Consider the following 26,598-nt stretch of genomic DNA (forward strand, 5'->3'; position numbering starts at 1 on the left):
AAAGAGAGGAAAGTCAGTCGTATTATACAGGAAAAGGAGAGCTAACTAAAACAACAATATAAAATGAAGAAAATAATATTAAAAAAACATACAGGTTCACCAATAAGTTACTTCATATTTCCCCATTAAAACAAACTTGCTATATAATAAGTAAAGGTGGAAAGATTGTACATATATCAGTTTTATGAAAAGATAAGGGTGAGCTCATTCACAACTTTTAGATTTAATGAATGGGAGAATACCTTTTCAATTTCACAGGATGGGCTGTTCTTATTAGTGTGCTCCCATATAGTTGCAAATAGTATACAGATTATGTTGCAATTTACCATTCCTCCCACAAAGTAAATACACATTGCTGCCCTTTGCAAGCACTTACATTCTCAAGGTACAATTCCCATGAAAAGCTGATGTTAAAAAAAACCCCATATTACATCAAAAATAACAGGTGAATTCAGTCATTTAGACACTAGACATTATAATATCTTGTGAACCCAACTGCTTGAGGGAATGGTTTTCAAGCTATCTTCCAGGGAAACTTGTATTCTGAAACCTTACAGAGGAAACTATAATCCACAACCAAACAAGCTTCCTTGAGAGACATGATAAAAATGTATTTCAGAGCATGCACAATGTGTATGGAAATAGAACTTTTTCCAACAATGCCTGATAGCAATTTTGAAAACATATCCCAGAACGTTCTGCAAGATACTATGCTTCCATAGAAGACCTATGAAGGTTTCTCAGCAGTGGGATTGGCACAGAAATGTTTCCCCTGAAGAAAACAGGTTTGGAAAAACTACTTCTTAAATAAATGAGTATACTATTTACATAGGCTTTACAAGGCCAAATCTGCAAAACACAATGTGATATTACACAATTGGAAACATTGCGTAATCAAGATTTGGGTGAGTTTTCATACAGAGCATGGAATAAAATGGTCGAAGTGCAAGTTTTGAACCAAACCCAGTACGAGAAGGCACTTGATGATGAAAGGCCCGAGCTCTGTTCTGACACAAATGTTAACTATCTGTTTTGGAGCACAAATCCCAAGTCGTGTCTTTCTTGGAGGCTGACTTTGGCCTCGTGCTGTTTTCTTCTCCAGCGTTTTTCAGTGGTAGTAGTGGCTGAAGGCATGCAAAATATACAGCAGCGTAGTGATGAATGCGAAGAACTGAGGAAAAAGAAAGAAAAATAAATACATTCATGTGTACATACATTTGTTGTTGTTGTTTGTTGTTGTGTGCCTTCAAGTTGTTTCCAACTTATGGTGCTCCTGAGGCCAAAAAAGCTATGATGGGTTTTTCTTGGCAAGGTGTGTGCAAAGGGAGTTTGTCTGTGCCTCCCTCTAAGTCTGAGCGAGTGTGATGTCACCTTGGGTTTCTATGGCCGAGAGGAGATTCAAGTCACCAGAGACACAGTCCAATGCTCTAACAACTATGCTACACTGCTTCTCTTACAATGATAGGTCTTTGGGATTTTTAATGTTGTTTCAACCCCATACCTTACCCCGAGCCGGTTAGAATATCAGACTCCAATTGACCCTTGGTATCTGTTAGCGTTTACTTCCAAGACCCTGCAATGGATGCTCACATCCCATTATAACAGTGGTTCCCAGCCTTTTTTGACCGGGACTACTTGACCAGGGACCACTTTGACCAGGGACCACTCTCCAACATTAGTATCAAAAGGCTTTCATGGCTGGAATCACTAGGTTCTTGTGGGTTTTTTTGGGCTATAGAGCCATGTTCTAGAGGCATTTCTCAGGAGAAATGCCTCTAGAACATGGCTCTATAGCCCAAAAAAACCCACAAGAACCTAGTATCAAAAGGGTTACGAATCTGTTTTTGGTCAACTTTAGTTTCGGTTTATTTATTTCGTACATTTGTACCCTGCCCTTCTCACCCCGAGGGGGGACTCAGGGCGGCCTCACAGCAAGCACCATTTGGTGCCATCACAATTATAAAAACATTCAGCAGATTAATTAAAAAAACAAGACATTAAATATACAATTATTAAAAACATGCCAGTTAAAATCACTTCGGGTTGCTTACGTCTTCTTCTCACTTGCTGCTATTCAATGTTCAAACGCTTGGTCCCAAAACCAAGTCTTGAGCTTCCTTCTAAAGGACAGGAGGGACGTGGCCAGTCTGATGTCCGTGGGGAGAGAATTCCACAGACGGAGGGCCACTGCTGAGGAGGCCCTGTCCCTCATTTGCTATGGTGGTGGTATTGAGAGCAGGGCCTCTCCAGATGATCTTAAACTTCGTGATGGTTCATAAAAGGAGATACATTCAGAAAGGTAGTCTGAGCCAGAACCGTTTAGAACTTTAAAGGTTAAAACCATGCTGATTCAGAAAATTGCATTGCTCTAGTTTCTGATGCAGAACATATGCCATCCAGTAGTTTCCATCTGCTCACCCACAGAAAACCATATTTAATAATCTAGAGCTGATGTGGTAATAGTAATCTTTCGTGGGTAGCTAGCCTCTCCCCTCCTGACATCCCCATTGCCTCGGCACTATAAGAGGGTTAGGAAAACCAGTCACTCTTGTTGCTGTGTGGTTTTGAGGCAACGGTGTAGTAATTGTAAGGCCTCGGACCACATTTCATTCTTGCAGACACTGGTGGTACACGGACCACAGGTTGGGAACCACTGCATTATAAACAATGGCATAATAAAATGGTATCCATTACGAAAATAGCAAAATCAAGGTTTGCTTTGTTGTCTTTCTGTTGTTGTTAAGATTTTCAAGCTGTGGATGGTTGAATCCTTGGATACAGAGTCCATAGACACAGGGGGATATCTGTACAGCTAAGAAGATACAGATGTGACCCTTCCTTCAAAAGTTCAGTGCATGGCCTTGAGTATTCACTGTTTTCTAGCTTACTTTCCCTCCCAGGATTAGAGGAGGATAAAATGAAATACAAACATAACAAATAAACAAATAACACCTCTGAGGGGATATTTTTTTCGATTGTTTGTGTACCTTTATATCAATGGAGCAGGTGGCAAGGGAGCAGGTGCATAAAAAAGGAATTGCCCTTCCGAAAACATTACCAAACTCCCTGTTGATATGCATGTGGCCTGAGCAAATAGGTTGGATTTTTCTGAGGTATATCTTGACTAAATCTTATTGATTTAGCTCAGGTTAAGGGCTCAAACAAATTGATTTAGGAAATAGCACACCATGTCTCAGAATTCTTAAATGTTCTAGCTCTAAATACGGTCTTTAGGAATGCATTTATAATATTGTAGAATCACTGCCAGTGCTCAGTGCTTTGGAAACATTGGAGTTGTAGCTTTACAAGATATTTAGTCTTCTCTGTCAAAGTGTATTGGTGCCTCAAAAAACTAAAAAAAATCCCTGTATTCCATAGCATTTAGTCATAGTGGTGCTACCAGATTGGGGAGAACATTTTGATGGGTGAGTGGGCTTATTAACAAAAGACTCACCTCATAAATGCACAGCAGAGTTAACTTATTAACGGCAGTGTGACCCAGCACTAGGAGCCAAAAATGGTAAAAAGAACAAAATCACACAGACCAATGTTATCTCTTCCTTGGGAGGCTTTTCTTTATAGCAAAATAATATGGTTGTACTATTTACAAGAACATGGTTTCCATATCACAAATATAGTTCTTTATACTTCCTTCTTTGCTTCCACGCTGCGCTTCTTCCTCATGCAGATAAAAAGCTTCAATCTCACAGCGCCTCTTCTCACACTAAACTTACACAGGAGCTTCACACACAGCAGCCTTCATACTGGAGCTTTACACACCAGTCCTTCAACCTGGGGCTTCTCTCACAGAAGGTGCCTCACACCAGGCCTCTTACACACTGAGGCCTACTAACTCTGAGGTTTACCTCACACTGAGTACTCTCTCAGACTGAAGCCTCTTCATACTGAGGACAACTAACACTGAGGCGTACTAAGCTACAGGCACACCTACTTATGTTGTACTGCAGCTTTTGCTGAGTCTTTGCATCCATTTAATCATTTTGGTGTTGAGTCACATTTTTGTAATTAAAAATATCTAGTTAATTTTTAATATTTCTGATACACCTAAGCTCATTAGAAGCCAATGACTCAACTGAGGCTATCATAATTTGGACGTAATGGGAAGATCTAACTCACTAGAAAAGACTATTAGGCTCTGTAAAGCAGGAATCAGTGGTAAGGAAGGTGACTGCATTGCAGGTGGATAAACTTAATAAATGAATCCATGGCCCTAGTTTGCAGCACTTTATTAGGGCTGTCCTAGAGATCTCCTATCTATATAAATCAAAATGTAATGTTCGTTTGTGGGATTAACATAACTCAAAAACCACTGGACGAACTGACACCAAATTTGGGCACAATACATCTATCAGGTCAATGAGTGACCATCACTCATAAAAACACTGAAAAACATAGCAAAAGGGACTTAAAAAGCCAAAAAAGCTAAAAGACGCCACAGCATATGTGCAAAAAAGACTCCCCTGGCAAACAAATCACACAACAGCATATCCACTCACTCTTCTGGACTACAGCCCCCAGCATCCCCTAGACCAGGCCCTTTAGGAGAGGAGGATGATCCAAATGCACTGCTTCCAAGATGCAAGCTTTATTCTTGGATTTCTTTGAGAACATCCCAATTCCTGAATATTTCCAATTTTCTATTCCTGGATTGCAACACCCAGCAATCCTCCAGATAGATAAACTAGATAGAGATAGGTAGGTAGGTAGACAGATCTATCAGGAGGACTGCTGGGAGTTGCAGCCCAAGAATAGGTAGAGAAGGAAGAAAGGGTAGAAAGGGGAAGGGAAAGAAAAGGGGGAAACTAAGGGAAGAGGGAGAAAAGGAAGAGAAGGAAAGTAAAAATCTGAAGGAAGGAAGGAAGGAAATAGGGAAGGAAGGAAAGAGGGAAGGAAGGAAGGAGAGAAAGAGCAACGTTGGGCATAGTATCGCGTGGGGGGGGGGGGGTACAGCTAGTAAGCCATAAATTAAAGATTATGTGATAGCAATTAATAACACAACTTTAAATCTGTTCTTTAATTCATTTATACATTAACTGCTTCATTCACAATAATTTTAGGTCAATCATTTCAGGATAAAACTTTTCATGACTTGATGACATATCATATTGAACTTTAGCTGAAATCGACCTTGGCATTAGCCCTATGGAATTTCCTGGTTATTCAGCCTGCAGGTGTAAACTCGGGTACCAAAGGTTACATATGTCTTTGAAAGTTTGTTTCACTGTTGTAGTGTTTTAAAATTATAAATCATTTTGCTAAAGTTAAATCATTAAGCAAACACAGCCTATCAGAGGAACAGTGCGTGTGTACACGCTGGATGACTTAATTAATTGAGCTAATCAGTGGGAAATGAACATAATCTATCCTAATGTGATGAACTATAAACATTACGGTACAAAACAATGTGCCCTTTGAGCTGTGTGTTGTGTAAACCTTTGTCTGAATTCCCCTGGGCATCATTAAGATTCACATCAGCTCATTTGAATAAAGTAACCCTTTCTTAGAGAGCTATGTATCACATTTTACTGTTTTATAAATGCAAGTGTATAAAAGAAACTACAGGATGTGTATAACAAGAGAGAGGAAAGAAGAGAGTGAGAGAAGCAGGTGACATTTTGTCATAATGGTTTAATAACACAAGAACCCATATGCTCCACAGATGCAGCTACGCTTCTTCTATTGCGGCTGCCTGCAAGGCAATATCTAACTGCCTTTTCTATTTTTTTCTCTTTAGTCTTTCCCAGTGTCATACATCATCATCATAGGCTATCACTTGTGGCCGAGCCCCCGGTGGTACAATGGGTTAACTCCTGTGCCGGCAGGACTGAAGACCGACAGGTTGCAAGTTCGAATCTAGGAGAGGCGGATGAGCTCCCTCTATCAGCTCCAGCTCCTCATGCGGGGACATGAGAGAAGCCTCCCACAAGGATGATAAAAACATCAAAATCATCCGGGTGTCCCCTGGGCAACGTCCTTGCAGACAGCCAATTCTCTCACACCAGAAGCGACTTGCAGTTTCTCAAGTCACTCCTGACATGACAAAAAAAACCAACAACAACTTGTGACCGAGTATGACTGCTTTCCAAGGGTAGAGTCTTGGTAACAGTAGGTAACTGTACAGACCTATTCTGGAACCACATGGTCTTTCACAATGAGTACATAGGTTTCCAGGTGAAAGGCAATCCAGACAAGGGTTTGCTTGATGCATCTTCCTCTTGGCACATTTCTCCCTTTCACCCTCTATTTGTGCCTCTCCAAAATCCATAGAACTGTTGGTAACTACTGACTTCTAATTACAACACTTGAGGGCCAGGGGTTCCCACTTCTTGGAGTTTTTTTTCCACATTTTTAAGGTTTACTTTAAATCTATTTTGCTGTCCATTGACATTCTGTTTTCATTTCTTGAGTTGAGTGTATTGTTCTGTCGCTCGCTGAGCCTGTAAATAATTGCCTTCAAACAGGACGTGTGATTTGAGCCCAGCGGGAAGCCAGGGGCCCCCGAAGAGAAGTTCTCAGAGGTTTTCCACCACAAATGATCTTTAGATGGCTTGTGAAATATAACAATGTCCTTTATCAATGAACAATCAAACAGAAACTTCTCTTGTCTTCAGAAAGTTAAACAAATGTTTCCAGGCTTTTATGCAACTGGTGGCTTCCTAATCTTGTCCACGAAGGACAGGCAATTGTCTTCAATAACTAATTCTTTGCTTTAAAGGAAAATCCCCTTTTTAACTTCTCCCAGGCTGACTGTAATGAATGAATTGTTTATTGTACTAGCCATAGGCCATGACATCAGTAAAATACTAACTTTATAAACACTTTCCAATATAAACCTTAAAACGTTAGAAGAATTAAAACTAAAACAAGTTCTTTAAAATTATGAAAGCAGAAACATGACAATAACAGTCTCTGCTTTGTGTCATTCCAAACCGTTTCCATTTCTGACCCCCAGTATGGATTTTGCTACTTTGGCTCTGATCTTTTGGGCTGCGATTGCGAATGTGGCAACCTTTAGTGTTATATTTTTAGAATGATCTGCTAGCAAGTCGCAGATCACCGCAGATTGTTGCCATGATGCCCTTTCTTCCAAGAATGATCCTAGGAGATTTTTCCTAGGGTCATTGTACAAGGGGCAGTGTAGCAAATAGTGTTTTAGGTCTTCTATTTCCCCTGTGCCACAAATGCAGAGTCGTTGGGCATGGGGGATCCCTCTGTATCTTCCCTCTAGCCAGTTTGATGGCATTGTTTGGAATCGCAGGGCTGTAAATGCTTTCCTCAGGACCGCTGACATTAGGTCTTGAAGATATTGTTGACGATATTGGTCACTTTTTAGCCGAGGATACCAGGTAGAGAAACCTTGCAGTTTGCTAATCTGCAAGTTGTCAGCTGCATCCCTCTCAAAGATTTTGTCTCTAATCGCCTTCTTGTCCAGATGCATTAGGGTATTTGTTGACCCATCAAAGTACTGAAGGAGCAAGGCTTGCCAGTATTGTGCCCATCCTCCCTGCTTATACTGCTCCATCATGCATTGCTTTGTTATACTCTCGTCCTCCATTCCCAGGAGCCTCTTCCCATATAAGATGTTAAGCTTATGCATTCTGGCCTTAAGTGAGGGAAGATCCAATTCCAGCCTTAACAAGGCAGCTGGAGTCCCAGGGGGAAGGGCTAACAAAGCTCTTGCAAACTTATTCTGAATACATTCAACCTGTTTTGTATTGCCCTGTCCCCAAATTTCAGCTCCATATAATAGTTGGGATAAAATTTTAGCAGAAAAAATCTTTGCTGTGGGACATACCAAGGACCCTCCCTTTGTTTTCCCGAAGGCTAGGATTGAGTTCACTGACCTCCATGCAGCTAGTTTGGCTGCCTCAATATGGCTCTTCCAATTTCCATTGTATGAGAAGTGTATGCCCAGATATTTAAAGCTATGACACTGCTCTATTGAATGGCCATCCAATTTCCAATTATGCATTTGTTTCCTTTTGGAGAATACCATTACTTTGGTTTTAGAGTGATTGATCCTCAACTTCTCTTGTTCGCAAATTCTGCTTAGTGACCTCAAAAGTCTCCTGAGACCTATTTGCGTAGTTGACTGTAATCTAATTCTTACTGATGTGGGCTCCACTACCGGGTCGAATTTCATCTCGAACACCGAGTGGACCTACCAGTAAGGCAGTAGATTCTCCAGCTGGAGTTCTTTGGTCTTTAGGGCTGTTTCCCTGGAAATCTTGGAGACTCTTAAGACTGATCTCCCCCGGAAGGTCTTAAGGGTTGAAGCTTTTGTACAGGAGAAACTTGAACACGTCCTGTACATGAGCTTTCCTTACTGAGACTAACTAAAAATGGCTCCCTTCCCTTCCCGATTACCCTGAGCAAGGGGTGGGAAAAAAACGTAATGATGATGGACAGGTGACTTGCCCTACGACTGCAACCAAAGGAAGCCACCTTTCTGCAGAATCCCAGGAACCTTGGACTGCAAGCAAACATTTAATACAAAGCAAATAAAATTGGAGCTCCTGGTACAGCCGTACTAGCACAGTATAGTAACTGTTTTGGGAGATGGTGATCGAGCATTCAGACAATGTGGTCAGTCCATCAAAGTTGATGGCAGAGAATCATAGCCTCAGTGCTGGTGTTCTTTGCTTCTTCCAGAATGCTGACGTTTGTCTGCCTATCTTTCCAAGAGATTTGCAGGATTTTTTGAAGGCAACACTGATGGAATCTTTCCAGAAGTTTGAGAGTGATGTTTGTAGATGGACCATGTTTCGCAGAGTTAGAAAGGCATTAGCTTTATAAACAAGCATCTTGGTATCCCTGCTTCATTCAAAAAATAGTAATACCATACTCGCAGAGCTCAAGTGATGCTGTATTTTGGCGTCAATGTCAACTTTTGTGTAGAGGTAGCTGCCTAGGTAATGGTAATGGTCCACATCTTCCACATTATAGCATATATAATAATAACACTTTATTTATATTGCACTCTTCTTCCCAAGGGGACTCAGAACCAATGACAATATATAAACAGACACAGGCAAACATTCAGTGCCTTGTTCCAGTGACATATAATGAGACACAAATAGATAAAGGCAAAGGCTTCTCCTTTCACTTCTGGCTCTGGAGGCGGTGCTCATCTCCGGCTCTGGGGGAGGTGCTCTTTCTCATTTCCAAGCTGAGGAACTTGCATTCGTAGACATCTCCTGGTCATGTGGCTGGCATGACTGCTTAGAGAGTCTTTTTTGCCTTTTCCCGCTGATGTTTTCGCATTGCTATGTTGGCAGGAGCTAGGGCTAACTGTGGGAGCTCACCCTGTCCCATGGATTCAAACTGCCAACCTTCAGGTCAGCAGTTCAGCAGCACAAGGTTTTAACCCATTGCACCACCTCAACCCTGGTGGCATTACACAATTAAGCTTTATTTCTGGCATTGCAGTAAGATTTGTTGATGCCTGCTGGTAGAGCACTTTGATGATCAGTGAGAGGCCAAGCTTTTCATATGCTTCTACAAGGACCTAAGGTGGTTCTTAGGTCTTCCTCTGAATGAGCCCAGACTACATTATCATCAGCATACTGAAGTTCTATAAAAGAAGCTGCTGCAATTTTACTTTTGGCTTTCAGGCTGCTGAGGTTAAAGAGCTTGCAATCTGTCCGATATGTAATTTCCACACTGGTGGGAAGCTTCTTGTCAACTAGGTTGGGGCAATAACACATCCACCTTAAATGGGTCACATTGGGAGCTGTTGTTGTCCAAAACTGTTGCCATCACAGAGGAGTCACAGAACGTTCACAAATTTATCAGGGCATTCGATTTTCATCATCGACCTGGTAAAGGCCTTCGATATAGTAAATCATAAAACTCTCTGGACCATACTCCTGAAAATCGGATGCCTCAAGAAATTTCTGAACATCCCAGTGGCATACACCTCTGCTGAGGCTGTCCAGGAAAGCCTTAGGCTTCCTGCTGTGACCACCAGCCAAGGGAAGCGGGAATGAATCAAAACATACTCCAAATGGAGGAAGAGAGCTGAGCAAAAACTTTTGTTTTTTGTCCCAATACAAACCCAATACATTTTAACAACCAGTTTGGACAAACTATTGCAAACCAGCTGAATGGCAGAACCAGGGACACCATTTCAGCACTCCTTTAGACAGGAATATATTTGAAACCCGCGGTGACTGGGATGAAATGTTGAGGGCATCTTACCGTTGCGGCAGCATTGAGCTGATAGTAGCGGGGTATATATTCATTTGGTACTTCTGTCTCAGAACGGATGGTTGCATTCGCCTGCAACACTGCAGCACTCATGTAGAAGATGCCAGTGGCTCCGTGATATAGACTATCCTGGGAAGAAAAAAGGAGAACAGTATGTATCTAGATCCAAGACTAAAGAAAGCAAAGTGGAATTCTGCAGCCAATTTCTCATACAAAATGAAGATATATTCATAGTCATTAGGAAAATATATTCATAGTCATCTCCAAATCCTTCCTCCCATAAATCTATCCAATTCATGCAGATTTTCTTACCAGAATTTTCCATGAATCATAGTTTCTGTGGAAGCCAAACAGGTAGGACAGTAGAAGCAGCAGGGAGATGACAAAAGAACTGACCGACACATACATAACCCATCCTTGCAGCAAAGGGAAGTATACGTTGGTAGCTGCTACAAGAATCCAAACCCAGCAGCCAAAGATCTGTTAGGGGAGAAGAAGAAAATGCATTTATTCACTTACCTACTTCTTGTATTTACCATATCCTAGTAGAATTGTCTAGCCTACAATTTACTAGAATTGTCTAGCCTACAATTTACTTGGAAGAAGGTCATGGGCGATCTTGTCAAAGACCTTACTGAAAAATATGCTACATCAACAGTATTTCTTGCATCTACCAAGTTTGTAACTCTATTTTAAAATGTGGGGGTTGAAAATAATCCACGAGTGCCCTCCTTTTCCCACAACTATTCATTCAGTTGGAGATGCTTTTATGTGTAAACAATTCATGTGATGTGGATGTTGTCAGGTTATTCCACCCTCAAGGATTTTCAAGGAAATCTCTGGCAGAGAATCCCCAAAGCCTCAGCATGGAAAGTTACTTTTATTTTTATTTATTTATTTATTTATCAATTTTGTATACCACCACTCCCCGAAGGCTCAGAGTGGTTCACAATATACACATGTAATACATAACATTTAAAATCAAGGAACAATTCAATCTTGTATGCGTAAACCCCTCTTAACTGCCTGATCTGATTTCTGTTTTTTGTTTGTTAGTTAGTTTGCTGTTGTATCATTGTAATATTATTTTACGTTCCGGTATTGTGCAGTCATCAGGAGCGGCTCAACCCATTACGCAAAGTAAGCATTTGCAGTATAGTTGATTTTGCCCAGGGGCGCTCTTGAGGCGCTCTTGGGGGGAAATAGACCTTGACATATGCGAGTTGTAGTTACTGGGATGTATAGTTCACCTACAACCAAAGAGCATGAACTCCACCAATGATGGAATTGAACCAAATATGGCACACAGAACTCCCACGACGAACAGAAAATATATATTAGTGATTGGTTGGGGGCGGGGGAGATACTGTTTGCTTACCGTTGAAAATTACCTAGGGCCGCCTCTGGCAGTCATAGTTCTATTATGGCAAGCTTATTAAACAGTATATGATGAATCAATCATAAAGTGAGGGGCAGAGTACAGAAGTCAGTAATGATTCCACTAATGTGGATGAAAAAAAAGTACAAAGGCCACTCTTAAAGCACAAATGTGGGAGGGAGGCAACAGAGAGTGTCAGCAGTTGTCTACCTTCACAAAAATAACCAGAATTGTAAACAGAATGATGCAGCATAAAGGAGTGGTGTGATAAGACCCAAAGAAAAGGAGGAATGTGGCCCCTCCAGATGTAGTTGGACAGCAGTCAGTGTTGAGGGTCTTTTCTTCAACAGTGTTGAGGATTTGTTCTTCAACAACAACTGATGGTCCACATGGTTGCTGTCATTGATACGTATAGTGATGTAACAGCAACAGAAGAATTTGAGCCTTTCATTTAAAGCAGTGGTTCTTGACCTTCCTAATGCCATGACACCTTAGTACAGTTCCTCATGTTGTGGTGACACCCAACTATAAAATTATTTTTGTTGCTACTTCATAACTGTCCTTTTGCTACTGTCAGGCATGTAGCCGGGGGGGGGGGGGGTGTTCTCATGGTGGTCCGCGAGAAGGCCTTACTGGTACATTATTTAAACTGTTATGTTTATTCATATCATGATCTGATCACCATGCTCAATATATCCCATATGCATGGGGTTATTGGGGTAACGATACAAAAGGCTTGCTAGGGTAGACCCTCTTTCACTCAGACTCAACCCCCCCGAACCAAACTCAGCCCCCCCCCCCCCCCCGAACCAAAATCCTGGCTACGGGCCTGGCTACTGTTATGCTGTTATGTATCATTATGTAAATATCTGATATACAGGATGCATTTTCATTCACTGCACCAAATCTGGCACAAATACCCGATGCGACCAAAATTTTAATACTGGCAGGGTTGATTTTGTCATTTGGGAGTTGTAGTTGCTGGGATTTATAGTTCACCTACAATCAAAAACCATTTTGAACTCCACCAATGATGGAATTGAAGCAAACTTGGCACGCAGGACTCCCATGACCAACATAAAATACTGGTAGAGTTTGGTGGGCATTGACCTTGATTTTTGGAGTTGCAGTTCCCCTACATCCAGAGAGCACTGTGGACTCTGAACAATGATGGATCTGGACCAAACTTGGCACAAATACTCAATATGCCCAAATGTGAACACTGATGGAGCTTGGGGAAAATAGACCTTAACATTTGGGAGTTGTAGGATTTATAGTTCACCTACAATCAAAGAGCATTCTAAACCCCACTAATGATAGAATTGGGCCAAATTTCCCACACAGAGACCCCCATGATCAACAGAAAATACTGGAGGGATTTGGTATGAATTGACAATGACTTAGGGAAGATGTAGTTCACCTCCATCCAGAGAGCACTGTGAACCCAAGCGACTATGCCAAAGGAATTCCTAAGACCATTAGAACTATGTGTTTTCTGATGGTTTCTGGCGACCCTTCTGAAACCCCATTGCGACATCCCCCCCTCCAAGGTCCCAACCCCCACATTGAGAAACACTGATTTAGAACGTCTAAAAGGAGCATCCGAAAGGGTGGTTAGTATGAATATGCAGAATGACATTTGTCTTGCCTATTACAAGTGGGGCTGCCATTGAATCAGTTGGAGTCCCACACTTTCCCAGCTCATGCTTTGTTGATTGCATTATTTACTACTGACATTCAGCTGCAACCCACTGAAGGTCTGTGTTTCTCACCCCTCCTACTACTTCAAATGACAATGCAATTTACAAAAAAAAAAACAAAACAAAAAAACCCTTCCAGCTAGAATGGGAATGAGAACAGAGCTGCGTGAATGTAAAAAGGAGGTTTTGCTTACTGAAGCATGTCTGCACATATTTTTAATATGCATTTTCAGTTTCACTAATCTAACACCTGTGCTGCACATTTAGTTAATCACACTAAATACCACTTTGGTTTTTTGTGGTAATTACTAACATAATCGGGAACCCCCATGTCTCCTAAAGCATGCTTCCAAGAAGTGGGTAAATCCTCACTTTCTACTGTGCTTTTATCTTTTGCATCTTGTGTTCTAGAGATCTGTGGAGTACTAAGTTGAAAATGGGCAGCTTTGTTGAAATGATAGAGTAAGCAGGTATGAAGAGACACCTGACCTGGATCTTTTTATAGATTTGGATTCTGCAGGGGTTGCCTAGTTTTTGTCCATTATTAATATTATTTATTTTATTTACACCCCACCTTTCTCCCTGTGGAAACTCAAGGCAGCTAACAATCCTAAACTTAGATCTTAGTTTTAAAAGTGCAATGCATTTAAAAAATAATAATAATACTTAAAGAATACAATGTGGTATGTCCCCTGGTTGCGCAGCAAGTTAAACTGCTGAGCTGCTGAACTTGCTGACTGAAAGGTTATGGTGCAGCTGGTTGGGAGTCAGCTGCATTAAAATCACTTTTGACCGAAAGGCCATGAGTTTAAAGCCAGCCCAGGTAGGAGTAGGACCTCCTCCGCTGACTGCAGTGCCTGAGATGGCCTATATAGGGAGATGCAGTTAGACAAATAGACAAATATACCACTTTCCCCAGAAGTTGGAAATTGCACTTATTGGGATACAGCAGCTCAACCCCTCAACCAGTACAGGCTTGCAAGATTCTGAAAATTTGTAATCCCAAAAGTAATATTTGCAAGTTCTGACTTTTCCCACCTATAAGTCTGTTTTCGGGAGCCAGCATGGTATAGTGGTTTGAGCACTGGATTAGATCGCTGGAAGACCAGGGATAAAATCATGCAGCTACAAATGCCCTTGGGCAAGCCACAGTCTCTCAGCCTCAGAGGAAGGTAATGTCAACCCTCTTCTGAACAAATTCAAGAAAACTCCATGACAGGATCGCCTTCAGGTCTCCATTAAGTCAGAAATGTCTTGGAGGCACACAAAAGCAATGCCGATTTACAAACCAGGGACAAAACAATGGGAAGGGAATGAAAAGAACAGACTGGAAAGTTTTAGAGGACTATTTGAAAAAGGAATACTACATAAATAAGAGATTGACAGGAAAAATAGAAGACTGGAGGGGAAAATAGATGATACAAGAACCTCTATTCCTCTCTTTATTTTGTGTTTTTTTTTTTGAGAAAGAAAATGGAGAATTAGAACAAAAATTGAGAAAAGGGAATGGAAGAAGAACGGAAGTCACAGTTTTCATTTTTTTTTCTTTTTCCTCTTTTTTTTCTTCTTTCTCTTTTTAGTTTTTTTTCCTTTTTTGTATATGGAAGTTGGTATATGTGTTCATGTGTAATAGAGAATAGATGGATGACTGATGGTTGTAGTCTTTTTAAAAAATTGTTATGTTATTTTATATTCTTTTGTGAAATCATTAATATTTTTTTTAAAAAAAGAAACCACCAAGTCTTCAAACTCTTACGAAAAGAGGAGAGGGATGGGGCCTGTCTTATTTTCCTTGGAAGGGTGTTCCAAAGGCAAGGGGCCACCATCGAGAAGGCCCTCTCTCTTGTCCCCACCAACCGTGTTTGTGACGGAGGTGGGAGTGAGAGGAGGGCCTCGCCGGAGGATCTTAGAGTTCGCAACAGTTCATAGATGGAGATGCGATCGCGAAGATAGGCGGGGCCCAAACCGTTTAGAGCTTTATTATTTAGGGGACCTTCTGAAACAGATTTATAGAAAAGGCAATGAACAGAGGAAAGTTTCATTGCACTGACATAAAATCATACAACATTGGATGTAACCCAGCAATTCTTTCTTTTTAGAAAGAAGCACACTGTAGTCTCTATTTATTTTCTTATTCGTTTTGTCCCTTTCCACAGAATCATGGAGTTGTAGTTGTCCAAGGTTGTTAACATTTTCTGCCAAAAAGTGCTAGTGCTTTACCAAACTAGAAATCCCAGGATGCCATAGCATTGAGACATGGCTGTAAGAACTACATTAATTGTACAGTGTAAATGTATCCTTAGATGAGAAATACTAACATAGCATATTTAGGGATAAAGCTAAAGGGACTCGATCAAGATTCATAGTTTGCATGACCAGAGCTGGGCTACCAATAACAGGGTGGCTTCATAAATCAAAGCTGACTTGACATCAATTAACAAACAAAAGAACTAACTTTCCCGTTAGTTCTTAAATGCCTAGCCTTGCAGGGTGAGATATTAAAACTGTTCACATAATTCTTTTATTTTGATGTATTAACAATTCCAAGCTCACTTTGCCTGTCCCTTTCTGTTCAGTGCATAAACTCTATTTCTAAATGCTCAACTTAAGTTTTAATTTATTGCAATTTTAGCCATTTGGGAAATGAAGGAAATGTTCCTGGTGGGGGAAGAATTATTCTTTAGGGAGGAAAAGCACTTATTCCCACCGCTGCCATCTCCATAGCTACACCCTTGGACCTGCCATACCTCCATTGTTATGCCATGTGAATTCCTCCATGCTATTTAAAGATTAATAATCATGTTTTTTCCCTTCAAACCTTGTCACCAAGGGCAGCAACGCCACAGGACCTCGCCCATTTTGTGATACTGATTCTTCTCAATTGCCTCCACGCCCATTCTCTCTTCCTCCCTTTTTAGCTCAGCATTTGTACAAGGTCTCCACCCAGAAATCATTGAACTGGACTCTGTAAGATAAACTACAAATCTCAATACAGTAAATACAGTAAAAGCCTGTAAATAAATTTCTTGTAAAAAAAAAAAACCAGCAAACAGCAGCAACTACTTGTTGATGCGAGCCTTCAAGTCACTTTCTACTTTGGTGACCCTAAAGCAAACCTATCACATGATTTTCTTTACAAGATTTGTTCAGAACAGGTTTGCCATCACCTTCCTCTGAAGCTGAGAGAATGTGACTTGCCCAAAGGCACCCATTGTATTTTCATGATATACAGTGGTTTGAACCTTGATCTCCATAGTCATAGTTCAATGTTCAAACCACTATGTCACGTGGGCACCTCAACTACTCTTTATTGTTAACTTTTAGCTATTGTAGGCTATCTTAACAAACAATTCAGAAGCAGTCATTAATAGAAAAAAATGAAATACACAACAGGGATTTATTTATTATTATTTATTTATTTGTAATATTTGTATACTTCCCATCTCATCCCCGAAGAGGACTCAGGGGAAAGATAATTTATTATTCCATGTGTAAGAATGTATAATGACAAAAGGGGGTGGGCAGTTCTTGTGGGGGTTGTAGATATAAATAAATAGAAGCTTTACCACAGTTTCTGAACCAAAATACACCCTGCAGTATACTAAAGTGTCACTCAGGCTTGTGTAACAAGTAAGAGTATCTTTACTTCCCTTCAAAAGATCAAACAGGGCAACAATATATACAGCAGTCTCTCTGAATTTACACAGAGAATAGAGGGAAGAAACAGTCCCTTTAAACAGTCTTTAAAACATGCTTCATGCCTTCAGAGAGTAGGCAGCCATTTCCTTCCTGGCTGTTCCCAGTCAGCACTCTCCTCACTCTCTGAGGTGAAAGTGGCAGTTAAAACAGTTTGGGCCACAATTCAATGCCATCGATAAAACAGTATAAAACATTAAAATTGACTCTCCCCTAATAAAACATTAAACATTAATTAAACACATCATATATACACAGAGACATAACCATTGTTGTAAACAGTCCTGGGCATTGCACGTTCAATTTTCATTTTAACTTTAAATATTCCTATGATGGGCTGAACACTTGGTTCCACAGCCAGGTCTTTAGGTGTCTCCTAAAGGCAAGGAGGGAGAGGGCCGACCTGATCTCACTCGGGAGGGAGTTCCACAGCCGTGGGGCCACCACCAAGAAGGCGCTGTCCCTCGTCCCCACCAGCCACACCTGTGAGGTCAGTGGGGCCAAGAGCAGGACCTCCCTAGAAAATCTTAATCTATGAACTGGTTCATAGAGGGAGATACATTCAGACAGGTAAGTTGGACTGGAGACATTTAGGCTAAGGATGAATTGATTGAACTCTAAGATCCTTGACCCCAGAGTTCTGGCTCAAATGCCAAAGAGATCTCACAACCACAAAAGCTGTCCCTCCCTCTAGTACAATATGAATACCTATGAAGCCAACCTACAATGACACAAGGAAAAATATATTTGTGGAAATATTTCATTTTGAACAGACTTTTCATCTTCCAGATCATCTGTCATATTATTATCTTTTGATGGTTTATTTTTGTTAACTGCCAATTTTGAACTTAAGTTGGCCCCATTAATGAGAGACTTCCAAGTCACCCTCTTTTCAACAGCCCTATTCAGATCTCGCAGAGTAAGGATCATGGCTTCCTTGGCTGAGTTCATCCATCTATAACAGTGGTTCTCAACTTGTGGGTCCCCAGATGTTTTGGCCTTCAACTCCCAGAAATTCTAACAGCTGGTAAACTGGCTGGGATTTCTGGGAGTTGTAGACCAAAACCCCTGGGGACCCACAGGTTGAGAACCACTAATCTATAATATGGTTTTCCTCTTTTCCTGTTGTCTTCTACTTTATCAAGCATTATTGTATTTTCTAGGGAGTCCTATCTTCTCATGATATCTCCAAAGTAGAATAGTCTCAGATTAGTCATCTTGGCTTGTAGGGAAAGTTCAGGTTTGATTTGCTGTAGGACTCATTGATTTGCCCTTTTAGAAGAAGACAGGAAAGCTTAGAGAAGACAATGATGCTTGGGAAAATGGAAGGAAAAAGAAAGATGGGTTGACCAAGGGCAAGATGGATGGATGGTATCCTTGTAGTGACACACTTGACCTTGAAGGAGCTGGGGGTGGTGACGGCTGACAGGGTGCTCTGACGTGAACTGGTCCATGAGGTCACGAAGAGTCAGAAGCAACTGAACGAATAAACAATAAAAGCAGCCCACAATATCCTTAGAACATGTCTCCAGGACCACATTCCAAATAGGTTGATTTTCTTCCTATAAGTCTTCTTCACTGTCCAGCTTTCACAACCATAAATAGAAATGGGAAAATGCAATGGCATGGACAATCCTAACCTTACACTCCAGGATCTTGTCCAGTTCCTTCATAGCTGCCCTTCCATGTCTTGAACCTTCTGTTTTCTTAACTCCAATCTCAATTCTGATTAATGACTGAACCTAGATGTGGAAAATCTTGAACTATTTTAATGTCTTCACTATCTACTTTAAAATTATGAAAACCACCTCTGGTAATCATTTCCAACGTCAGTTTCTACATAATTACTTCAACAATCCATATGAAACACACATATTTCTGTAAAAGTGCAGCCAAACATACTTGGTACTGTCTCATCAGTGTCAAGAAAGGGGGAAAAGTACATCTTGAACTTTTCATATCACGTACATATGCTTACCCAGACATATCCTCCCATTGAATACCTGAGAGTGATCCGCCCTTGCTGAGAAGCAGGCAGGTTCTCAGGAGGAGAGAATGAAGGAGAAAAACCTTTAAAACCCTTTTAAAAATTCAAATAATCAGAACATCACTTATCAAGTCTTCATATTTTCAGAGGTTACTGTATTCTCCTAAAAGGTATTTTTCGGTCTTCTCTGTCAAAGAGTGCTGCTGCATCACCAAACTACCAGAATTCCATAGCACTGAGCCGTGGCCGTTAAAGTGATATCAAATTGCATTACCTCTCCTGTGTAGATGCACTAATACAGTTTAGGTAAAGGTTTTCCCCTGACATTAAGTCCAGTCGTGTCCGACTCTGGGGGTTGGTGCTCATCTCCATTTCTAAGCCAAAGAGCCGGCGTTGTCCATAGACACCTCCAAGGTCATGTGACTGGCATGACTGCATGGAGCGGCATTACCTTCCCACCAGAGCTGTACCTATTGATCTACTCACATTTGCATGTTTTCGAACTGCTAATTTGGGAGAAGCTGGGGCTGACAGCAGAAGCTCACACCACTCCTCGGATTCGAACAAGTTCAACAGCTCGGCAGTTGAACCCACTGCTCCACTGGGAGCTCCTTGCCATACCGTTTAGGCAGTGAAAATTTATTTCCTTTCCATTCCAAATATATTAAATTGCATTCTGTAATGTAAGCCTGAAATAGCATGATGCTTGTTTTTCTTATTTTTTAATTTTATGTGAAATAGTTTTTTAGGGTGTGAAACTGTCTGGGCAGGGACTGAGCCCTCCTGTTTCTCAATATTTCTTTCTCCTGCCTGTTTGTGGCCATTGTTCCACTGACTGTACGTACTTTCTATTTATTTGAAAACGTATTGCCCATTCCGAAACGGTGACTTAACAAGGTGTGCCAGTCATATCACAGGATCATGCCTGCCTTTCTCTTCTACGAAGCAGAATTTTCTTATTGCTGTGTCTGTTATCAACAGTTTGTCACTTTCTCCAATTAGTTGAATAGTACTTCACCCTCCCCACATCAAAGGCAAAGTCCAACAGAGGGACAATCCATGCGTCGTAGAGCTGACTTGGGAACATGACTTGTCACGTTCTCCAAATCATGAGGTGTAACTCCTTAAAATGTTTCTAAAGTGAAGCAGGGATGTGAAATTTAACTACCCCCATGCAATTTTATTTCAAAAAGAAATTATAGTCTCTCCATTATTTATTTTAAGGATAACAAATGATTCATGAAAGACAAGGCCCTGCCATGTAATTTGTTTGTTTGTTTGTTTGTTTCCTGTATTTTAACCCCTCTATCTCTCCTCAAAGAGGACTCAGAGCGGCTTCCTGGTTGGCAATAATTCAATGCCGCAACAAACAGAAACATACAAATACAATATACACCATACATTAAAATCAGTTTAAAAATCATTTAAAAATCATGACATATCAGTACATTAAAATAAACTATTAAAACAACACAAGATCCAAAGTCATGATCCAGGAGCCATTCCAATCGTGTCACAATCACTTCATGGCTGCCTATTGCACTGTGCTATTCTCTGAAAGCTGGGTTCCACAGCCAGGTTTTTAGTTTCTTTCTAAAGGTCTGGAGGGAGGGAGCTGATCTAATTTCACTGGGGAGCTCCACAGCCGAGGGGCCACCACTAAGAAGGCCCTGTCCCTCATCCCCACCAGCCACACCTGCAAAGGAGGTGGGACCGAGAGCAGGGCATCCCCAGAAAATCTTCGCCTCCGAGGTGGTTCATAGAGGGAGATACGTTTGGGACAGAACTATGATCTATGTAAACTGTTATGAACCAAACAATATTTCCATGTTTATGTCTTCCAGTATCCAGTAATCAGAAGTACATTCCTTTAAATACAGAGATTCCATTTGTTTTTATCTTGGGCATCCAGTCCTAGACTCCAGTGCAGTGGTTCTCATCCTTCCGAATGTCGCAGCCCCTTAATACAGTTAATCATGTTGTGGTGACCCCCAACCATAACATTATTTGTGTTGCTACTTCATAACTGTAATTTTGCTATTATGAATTGTAAGGTAAATATCTGATATGCAGGATGTATTTTCATTCACTGGACCAAATTTGGTACAAATACCCAATACGTCCAAATTTGAATATTGGTAGGGTTGGGAGTGGGGATTTACTTTGCCATTTGGGAGTTGCCCAAATGTGAACACTGGTGGAGTTTGGGGGAAATAGACTTGACATTTGGGAGTTGTAGCTGCTGGGATTTATAGTTCACCTACAATCAAAGAGCATTCTGAACCCCACCAACGATAGAATTGGGTCAAGCTTCCAACACAGAACCTCCATGACCAACAGAAAATACTGTTTTCTGATGGTCTTTAGTGACCCCTCTGACACCCCCTCGTGAACCCCCCCCCCCCCAGGGGTCCCAACCCCCAGGTTAAGAAATACTGCTCTAGTGGGATTCTAAAGACATGCACAAGAAGCTTTTGCAGCATAGCTAAAAAGCTTGTGAAGTTTTAAGGGTTCCCAAAAGGTGGACATCTGGGAGATAGGGGCAACATTTACTCTCTTCAAGTCCATTGGAAGCTCAGTAATCTCAAAGATAATCAACACTTTAAGGCTTTGGGATTAGACCGGCAAGTTCCTTTAGTAACCCTGTATTCAATTCACTTGGCCCTGGAGAAATTAATCCATTTAAATTGGCTAAGTACTTCTGTAATGCTTATTCTTCACTGCAATTCCCTCACTACAGCATTTGTTCTGATTTCACCAGGATGGGCACTGTTTTCTTTCTGGGACAAACCAAGAACATGTTGAATTTGGAAGGAAAATCTATTGGAATTAATGGGATTGAGTTCCAAATAAACTCAGTCTTCTCTTCACTGCAGATGCATTTTATATGTATATTAGTAGAAGTCTATCTCCTAATTTGCAGCTACTCTTACTTTCCTCCTTCTCTGGCCTGCATTAGTCAACTCTGCTTTCTTTCTTGGTTAAATCCCCGGGTACCACATGCAGTCTTGCCACAGTCAACAGTGAAATCTATCCAATCATTATCTCCAGGTTTAACTGGGTAATTGGCCAGACCTTCAAAGAAAAACTCATGAGCTGAGCATGTTATTATATCCCTGAAGCAATCAGCCTCCAGGAGATAAATAATTAGGGATGGGAAAAGAGTGGTTCTCCAATCCAGATGGGCTGGATTGAATGCTGTAATGCATTATTAGTAATGGCTGTTTGGCCATGTCTTTCTTAAACAGAGGAGGCCCTGGTGGCACAGTGGGTTAAACCACTAAGCTGCTAAACTTGCTGACCGAAAGGTCGCAGGTGCAAATCCGGGGAGCGGCGTGAGCTTCCGCTGTCAACCCCAGCTACTGTCAACCTAGCAGTTTGAAAACTTGCAATAGGTACTGCATTGGCGGGAAGGTAACGGCGCTCCATGCAGTCATGCTAGCCACATGACCTTGGAGGTGTCTGCGAACAACACCGGCTCTTCAGCTTAAAAATGGAGATGAGCACCAACCCCCAGAGTTGGACACAACTGGACTTAATGTAGAGGAAAACCTTTACCTTTACCTTTTTACTTCTTAAACAGATTGCTGTTTGAATAAACCAGGATGGTCAACTAACATTTCATTGATAGGGATTAGAAACTAGGAGATGTTCCCCTGATTTCTGGATATCTCTGCAGAAACTAGATATATGGGAAGACTTAAAAGTTACACAAGGATAAAGATAGTGTCTGGAAGGAAGATAGATCAAGACTACACTTGACTGGGAATTGAAGTGTCTGCACTTGACTGTAAACCGTCCTGAGTCGCCTACGGGCTGAGAAGGGCAGTATAAATATAGCAAATAAATAAATAAATAAATTGACAGTTGCCCAAATTCTTCTCTGCGGCTGCAAAACTTGGAAAACTTCTTTTGGATTACCACTTTCTGGATCCATCTGCCAAGTTTTACTGTTAGAAATGTATTAGCTGCAGTTTGAAAGCTGTTTTTCTATTGTAACATTTTGCTCTTATATTTATTGAACATTAATGTAAGCTGACCTAGTTGGGTGGAGGGTGGAGAAGGAAGGAAGGAAGGAAGGAAGGAAGGAAGGAAGGAAGGAAGGAAGGAAGGAAGGATCATAAACATAAAGAACAGTAGTTCCGTGGCAAGGTACATGGTTTGCACCAAGACAACTCAGGTTCATTGGGTTATTGTAGGTCTTTCGGGCTCTAGGGCCATGTTCTAGAAGCATTCTCTCCTGACGTTTCACCTGCATCTATGGCAAGCATCCTCAGAGGTTGTGAGGTCTCGAGTTCAGATCCCAGCCTCTCTAGTTAAAAATATCTGACACCAATGGCAAGCAAAGATCTGTATAAGACTTTAAACAGCTATCCATCAGAGGGTGCAGTACTAGAATAAATAAATCAATAATCTGAGTATGAGGCAGTTTGAATGTTCAATGTACTCTCTACCAAAAAGACCCCTGGAACTACTCACTATGCAGGGGCCTTGCAACCATATAGTATCAAATCTAGATTCCTTATTAATGCACACAGAGACCTCTCCTGCTAGAGAAAAAGCACACGCAACAATATTAATACACACAGAGACTTCTTTCCTGTTAGAAAGAAAGCACACGCAACAGCTATCATATACTTTAAAATCACTTTTCTCCAACCTGGTGCCATCCATATGCATTTGCTAGAGCTTCCTTCATGCACAGCTGGTATGGAGTCAAATTGAGAAAGGCTGATCTAAAAGCACTAATTCAAATTGTCCCTTACTGGACTACTACATTTTTTTTGATGCAATCAGTCTTTGTATCAGCAGTGTACTTTTCAAGGAGTTGTTTCCTTGCTTTCTTCCAGAGACAATAGATTCAAACCAAAGGAAAAGAGATTTCATCTATAAGGAAGAACTTCCTGGTGGCAAGAGATGTTCGACAGTGGAATACGTTGCTTCAGAGTTTGGTGGAGCTTCCTGCTTTGGAGGTTCTTGATCAGAGACTGGGTGGCCATCTGTCAGAGTGCTTTGATTATGTATTCCTGAACAGAAGGTGGTTAGACTAGATGACCATGTGATCTAGTCCAACTCTTATAATTTTATTTCCCTTGATTTTCCTTCTTTTGGTTTTCCTCCCTTTTCAAATATGTCTCATTAAAAAGATATATATTGCACTCAGATGAATCTCACAGATTGCAGTGGGATGTGTGTTAAACCTGAACAGATGTTCCCAAATTTTCCAAGCTGAAGCTTAATACTGGACAAGACAGAGGTCCTCCAGGTCAGTAGTTTGATGGATTGGAGCATAGGGTGGCAACGTGTGCTTGATGAGGTTAGACTCCCCCTGAAGACACAGGTCCGCAGTCTGGGGGTTCTTATAGTCTCAGCATTTACGCTTGATGCTCAGGTGTTGTCGGTGGCTGGGAGGGCCTTTGCGCAATTAAAGCTTGTGCGCCAGCTGCAACCGTACATTGAGAAGTCTGACTTAGTTATGTCCAGTTTAGATTACAGTAATGCACTCTATGTGAGGCTGCCTTTGAAGACAGCCCGGAAACTGCAATTAGTGCAAAGGTCAGCAGTCAGGTTGTTAATGGGAGCAAATTACAGGATCCAGTCAACCCCACTGTTTAAACAGCTCCACTAGCTTCTGATAAGTTTCCGGTCTTAATTCAAGGTGCAGATTATCACCTATAAAGCCCTAAATGGTTTGGGACCTGGGTAACTTGGTGATCGCATCTTCCCATACAAACCTGCACAATCCCTAAGATCCTCTGGGGAGGCTCTCCTCTCGCTCCCCTTCTGTCTCAAGTGCAGATGGTGGGGACGAGGGAGGGGGCCTTCTTGGAGTTGGCCCCCTGGCTCTGGGAATTCTCTCCCCAGGGAGATTAGGCTGGTACCCACCTTGTCCATCTGTCGCAAAGATCTAAAAACATGGATGTTCCACTGTGCTTTTGATTAGTCGGTTCCCCAGAAAATTTTGACCTCCAGCTATAACCCAAAATTCAGCTCCTACACTTGACTATTCTTCCCTGCCCAAAGATATAGTGTTCCATCTCATATTGCGCTTTATCCCCAATCGTGTCAATTGGTACTTGCACTTTATCTATCAGCCCTTTCTTCACAGCTATTTGTGTCCCTTTCCCCCCACCGAAGCTTACAACTGTTTTGCCATTTCAGACTACTGGTTGTTTGTGGCGGTTGTTTTTATATTGTGTTATGCTCTTGTTTGCTTGTTTTTGTTTTATTTTCCTTTATATTGCTGTTTAATGAATTTTAATGTGTTATTTTGCTGTTTAATGAATTTTAATGTGTTATTTTAACTGTGTTGATCAGGCTATGTAAGCCACCCCAAGTCCCTTCTGGGAGATGGACACAGGGTACAAAAATAAAGTTAGGTTCTTGTGGGTTTTTTCGGGCTATATGGCCATGTTCTAGAGGCATTTCTCCTGACGTTTCGCCTGCATCTATGGCAAGCATCCTCTGAGGATGCTTGCCATAGATGCAGGCGAAATGTCAGGAGAAATGCCTCTAGAACATGGCCATATAGCCCGAAAAAACCCACAAGAACCTAGTGATTCCAACCATGAAAGCCTTCGACAATACAAAAATAAAGTTGTTGTTGTTGTTGTTGTTATTCAAACTCAGTAATCAGAGAAGCATTCTGAAATAAATTAAATCTGCACACACACTTCCTGGTCTAATAAATTACATATGTGATTGTACATTTATATGAGAGAATTTCCTTATTCAAGTTTGAATCTGAGATTATCAATAGAACTAACATACACGAAACCTGTGTTTATCATACAAATACCCGAAGCCGTTACTCACCATCCTATCTATGCTATGGCAAATACAGGTTTGTCACTGTATGAAGTCTTTGTTAAACATAATATAGATAAGTCTTTTTTGTTAAACAGAACATAGATTAGTCTTTTTAAATAACTGCTCTAAAACTCTGTTGACTTACCAGCTCTGGTAAGATGAAGGCATATGGTATTGTTCTGAAAACAGCTAGTCCAGACGGAATATTGTCAGGTACCGGGGAGACAGAAGCTGGTCCTGAGGTTTTGGTATCCATTTCTTTACAATCAAAAGTGTTCTGGCACTTACAGTCTGCTACTCTGGGTTATCTGTGTGATACTACCATTGGCTTCTGAAGCTTAAAATAGTATCCACTGACACACCCAGGTGGACGTCAAGGGTGAAACCAGTTCCAACTTGGCAGGTAGCTGTTCAAGTCATCACAGAAAAATCATCAACTATGCAAAGGCTAATAAAGTCCGTCAGAAAACAGAGATCAAATCCTTTATAAAAAGAAAACTAAAAAAAGAAGGAAGGAGGAGGGGCTATGCACACACACATAAAACTCCAGCTGTAATATTACTTGAGGGCTTCCTAAAAGAACTCTTGAATGGTTTCGTCAACTCATTCAGTTTCTATCCATTGTGTCCAATGAGGAAAATCTTTACAAGTTAACTACTATTTATTCTGAAAGTTTGAAACTTTAGAAAACATATATTTTGAAAGACAACAAACTCAAAAACAGTTTTGAATTCAAATGAAAACATGTTGGCATCTGATTTTTTCACAACTGAGGTTGGAAAAAGATCTCCCCTGGA

At 41.1% G+C, this 26,598-nt stretch overlaps 1 protein-coding gene across 1 annotated transcript; it reads right to left on the bottom strand.

The window, feature by feature from the left end:
- LOC132761537 (MAL-like protein) lies at window positions 1-26,261 on the bottom strand. The gene is made up of 4 exons (XM_060754487.2): window positions 25,947-26,261; window positions 10,543-10,710; window positions 10,222-10,359; window positions 1-1,171 (listed from the first exon to the last, which is right to left on the bottom strand). The coding sequence occupies exons 1-4, from the start codon at window positions 26,055-26,057 to the stop codon at window positions 1,109-1,111; spliced, it is 480 nt and encodes a 159-aa protein (XP_060610470.1). The 5' UTR covers window positions 26,058-26,261; the 3' UTR covers window positions 1-1,108.
- Window positions 26,262-26,598: the final 337 nt, after the last annotated feature.

The sequence above is a fragment of the Anolis sagrei genome, chromosome 1, assembly GCF_037176765.1.
Source record: "Anolis sagrei isolate rAnoSag1 chromosome 1, rAnoSag1.mat, whole genome shotgun sequence".
Taxonomy (NCBI): domain Eukaryota; kingdom Metazoa; phylum Chordata; class Lepidosauria; order Squamata; family Dactyloidae; genus Anolis; species Anolis sagrei.

Excerpts from the sequence above, each read along its gene's own strand:
- LOC132761537 (XM_060754487.2), bottom strand. The coding sequence starts at position 26,057 with ATGGATACCAAAACCTCAGGACCAGCTTCTGTCTCCCCGGTACCTGAC. Across the intron at positions 10,360-10,542 it reads ATGATTCATGGAAAATTCTG|GATAGTCTATATCACGGAGC; the intron begins GTAAGAAAATCT and ends TTTTCTTCCCAG. Across the intron at positions 1,172-10,221 it reads AGCTCAATGCTGCCGCAACG|TTCTTCGCATTCATCACTAC; the intron begins GTAAGATGCCCT and ends CTTTTTCCTCAG.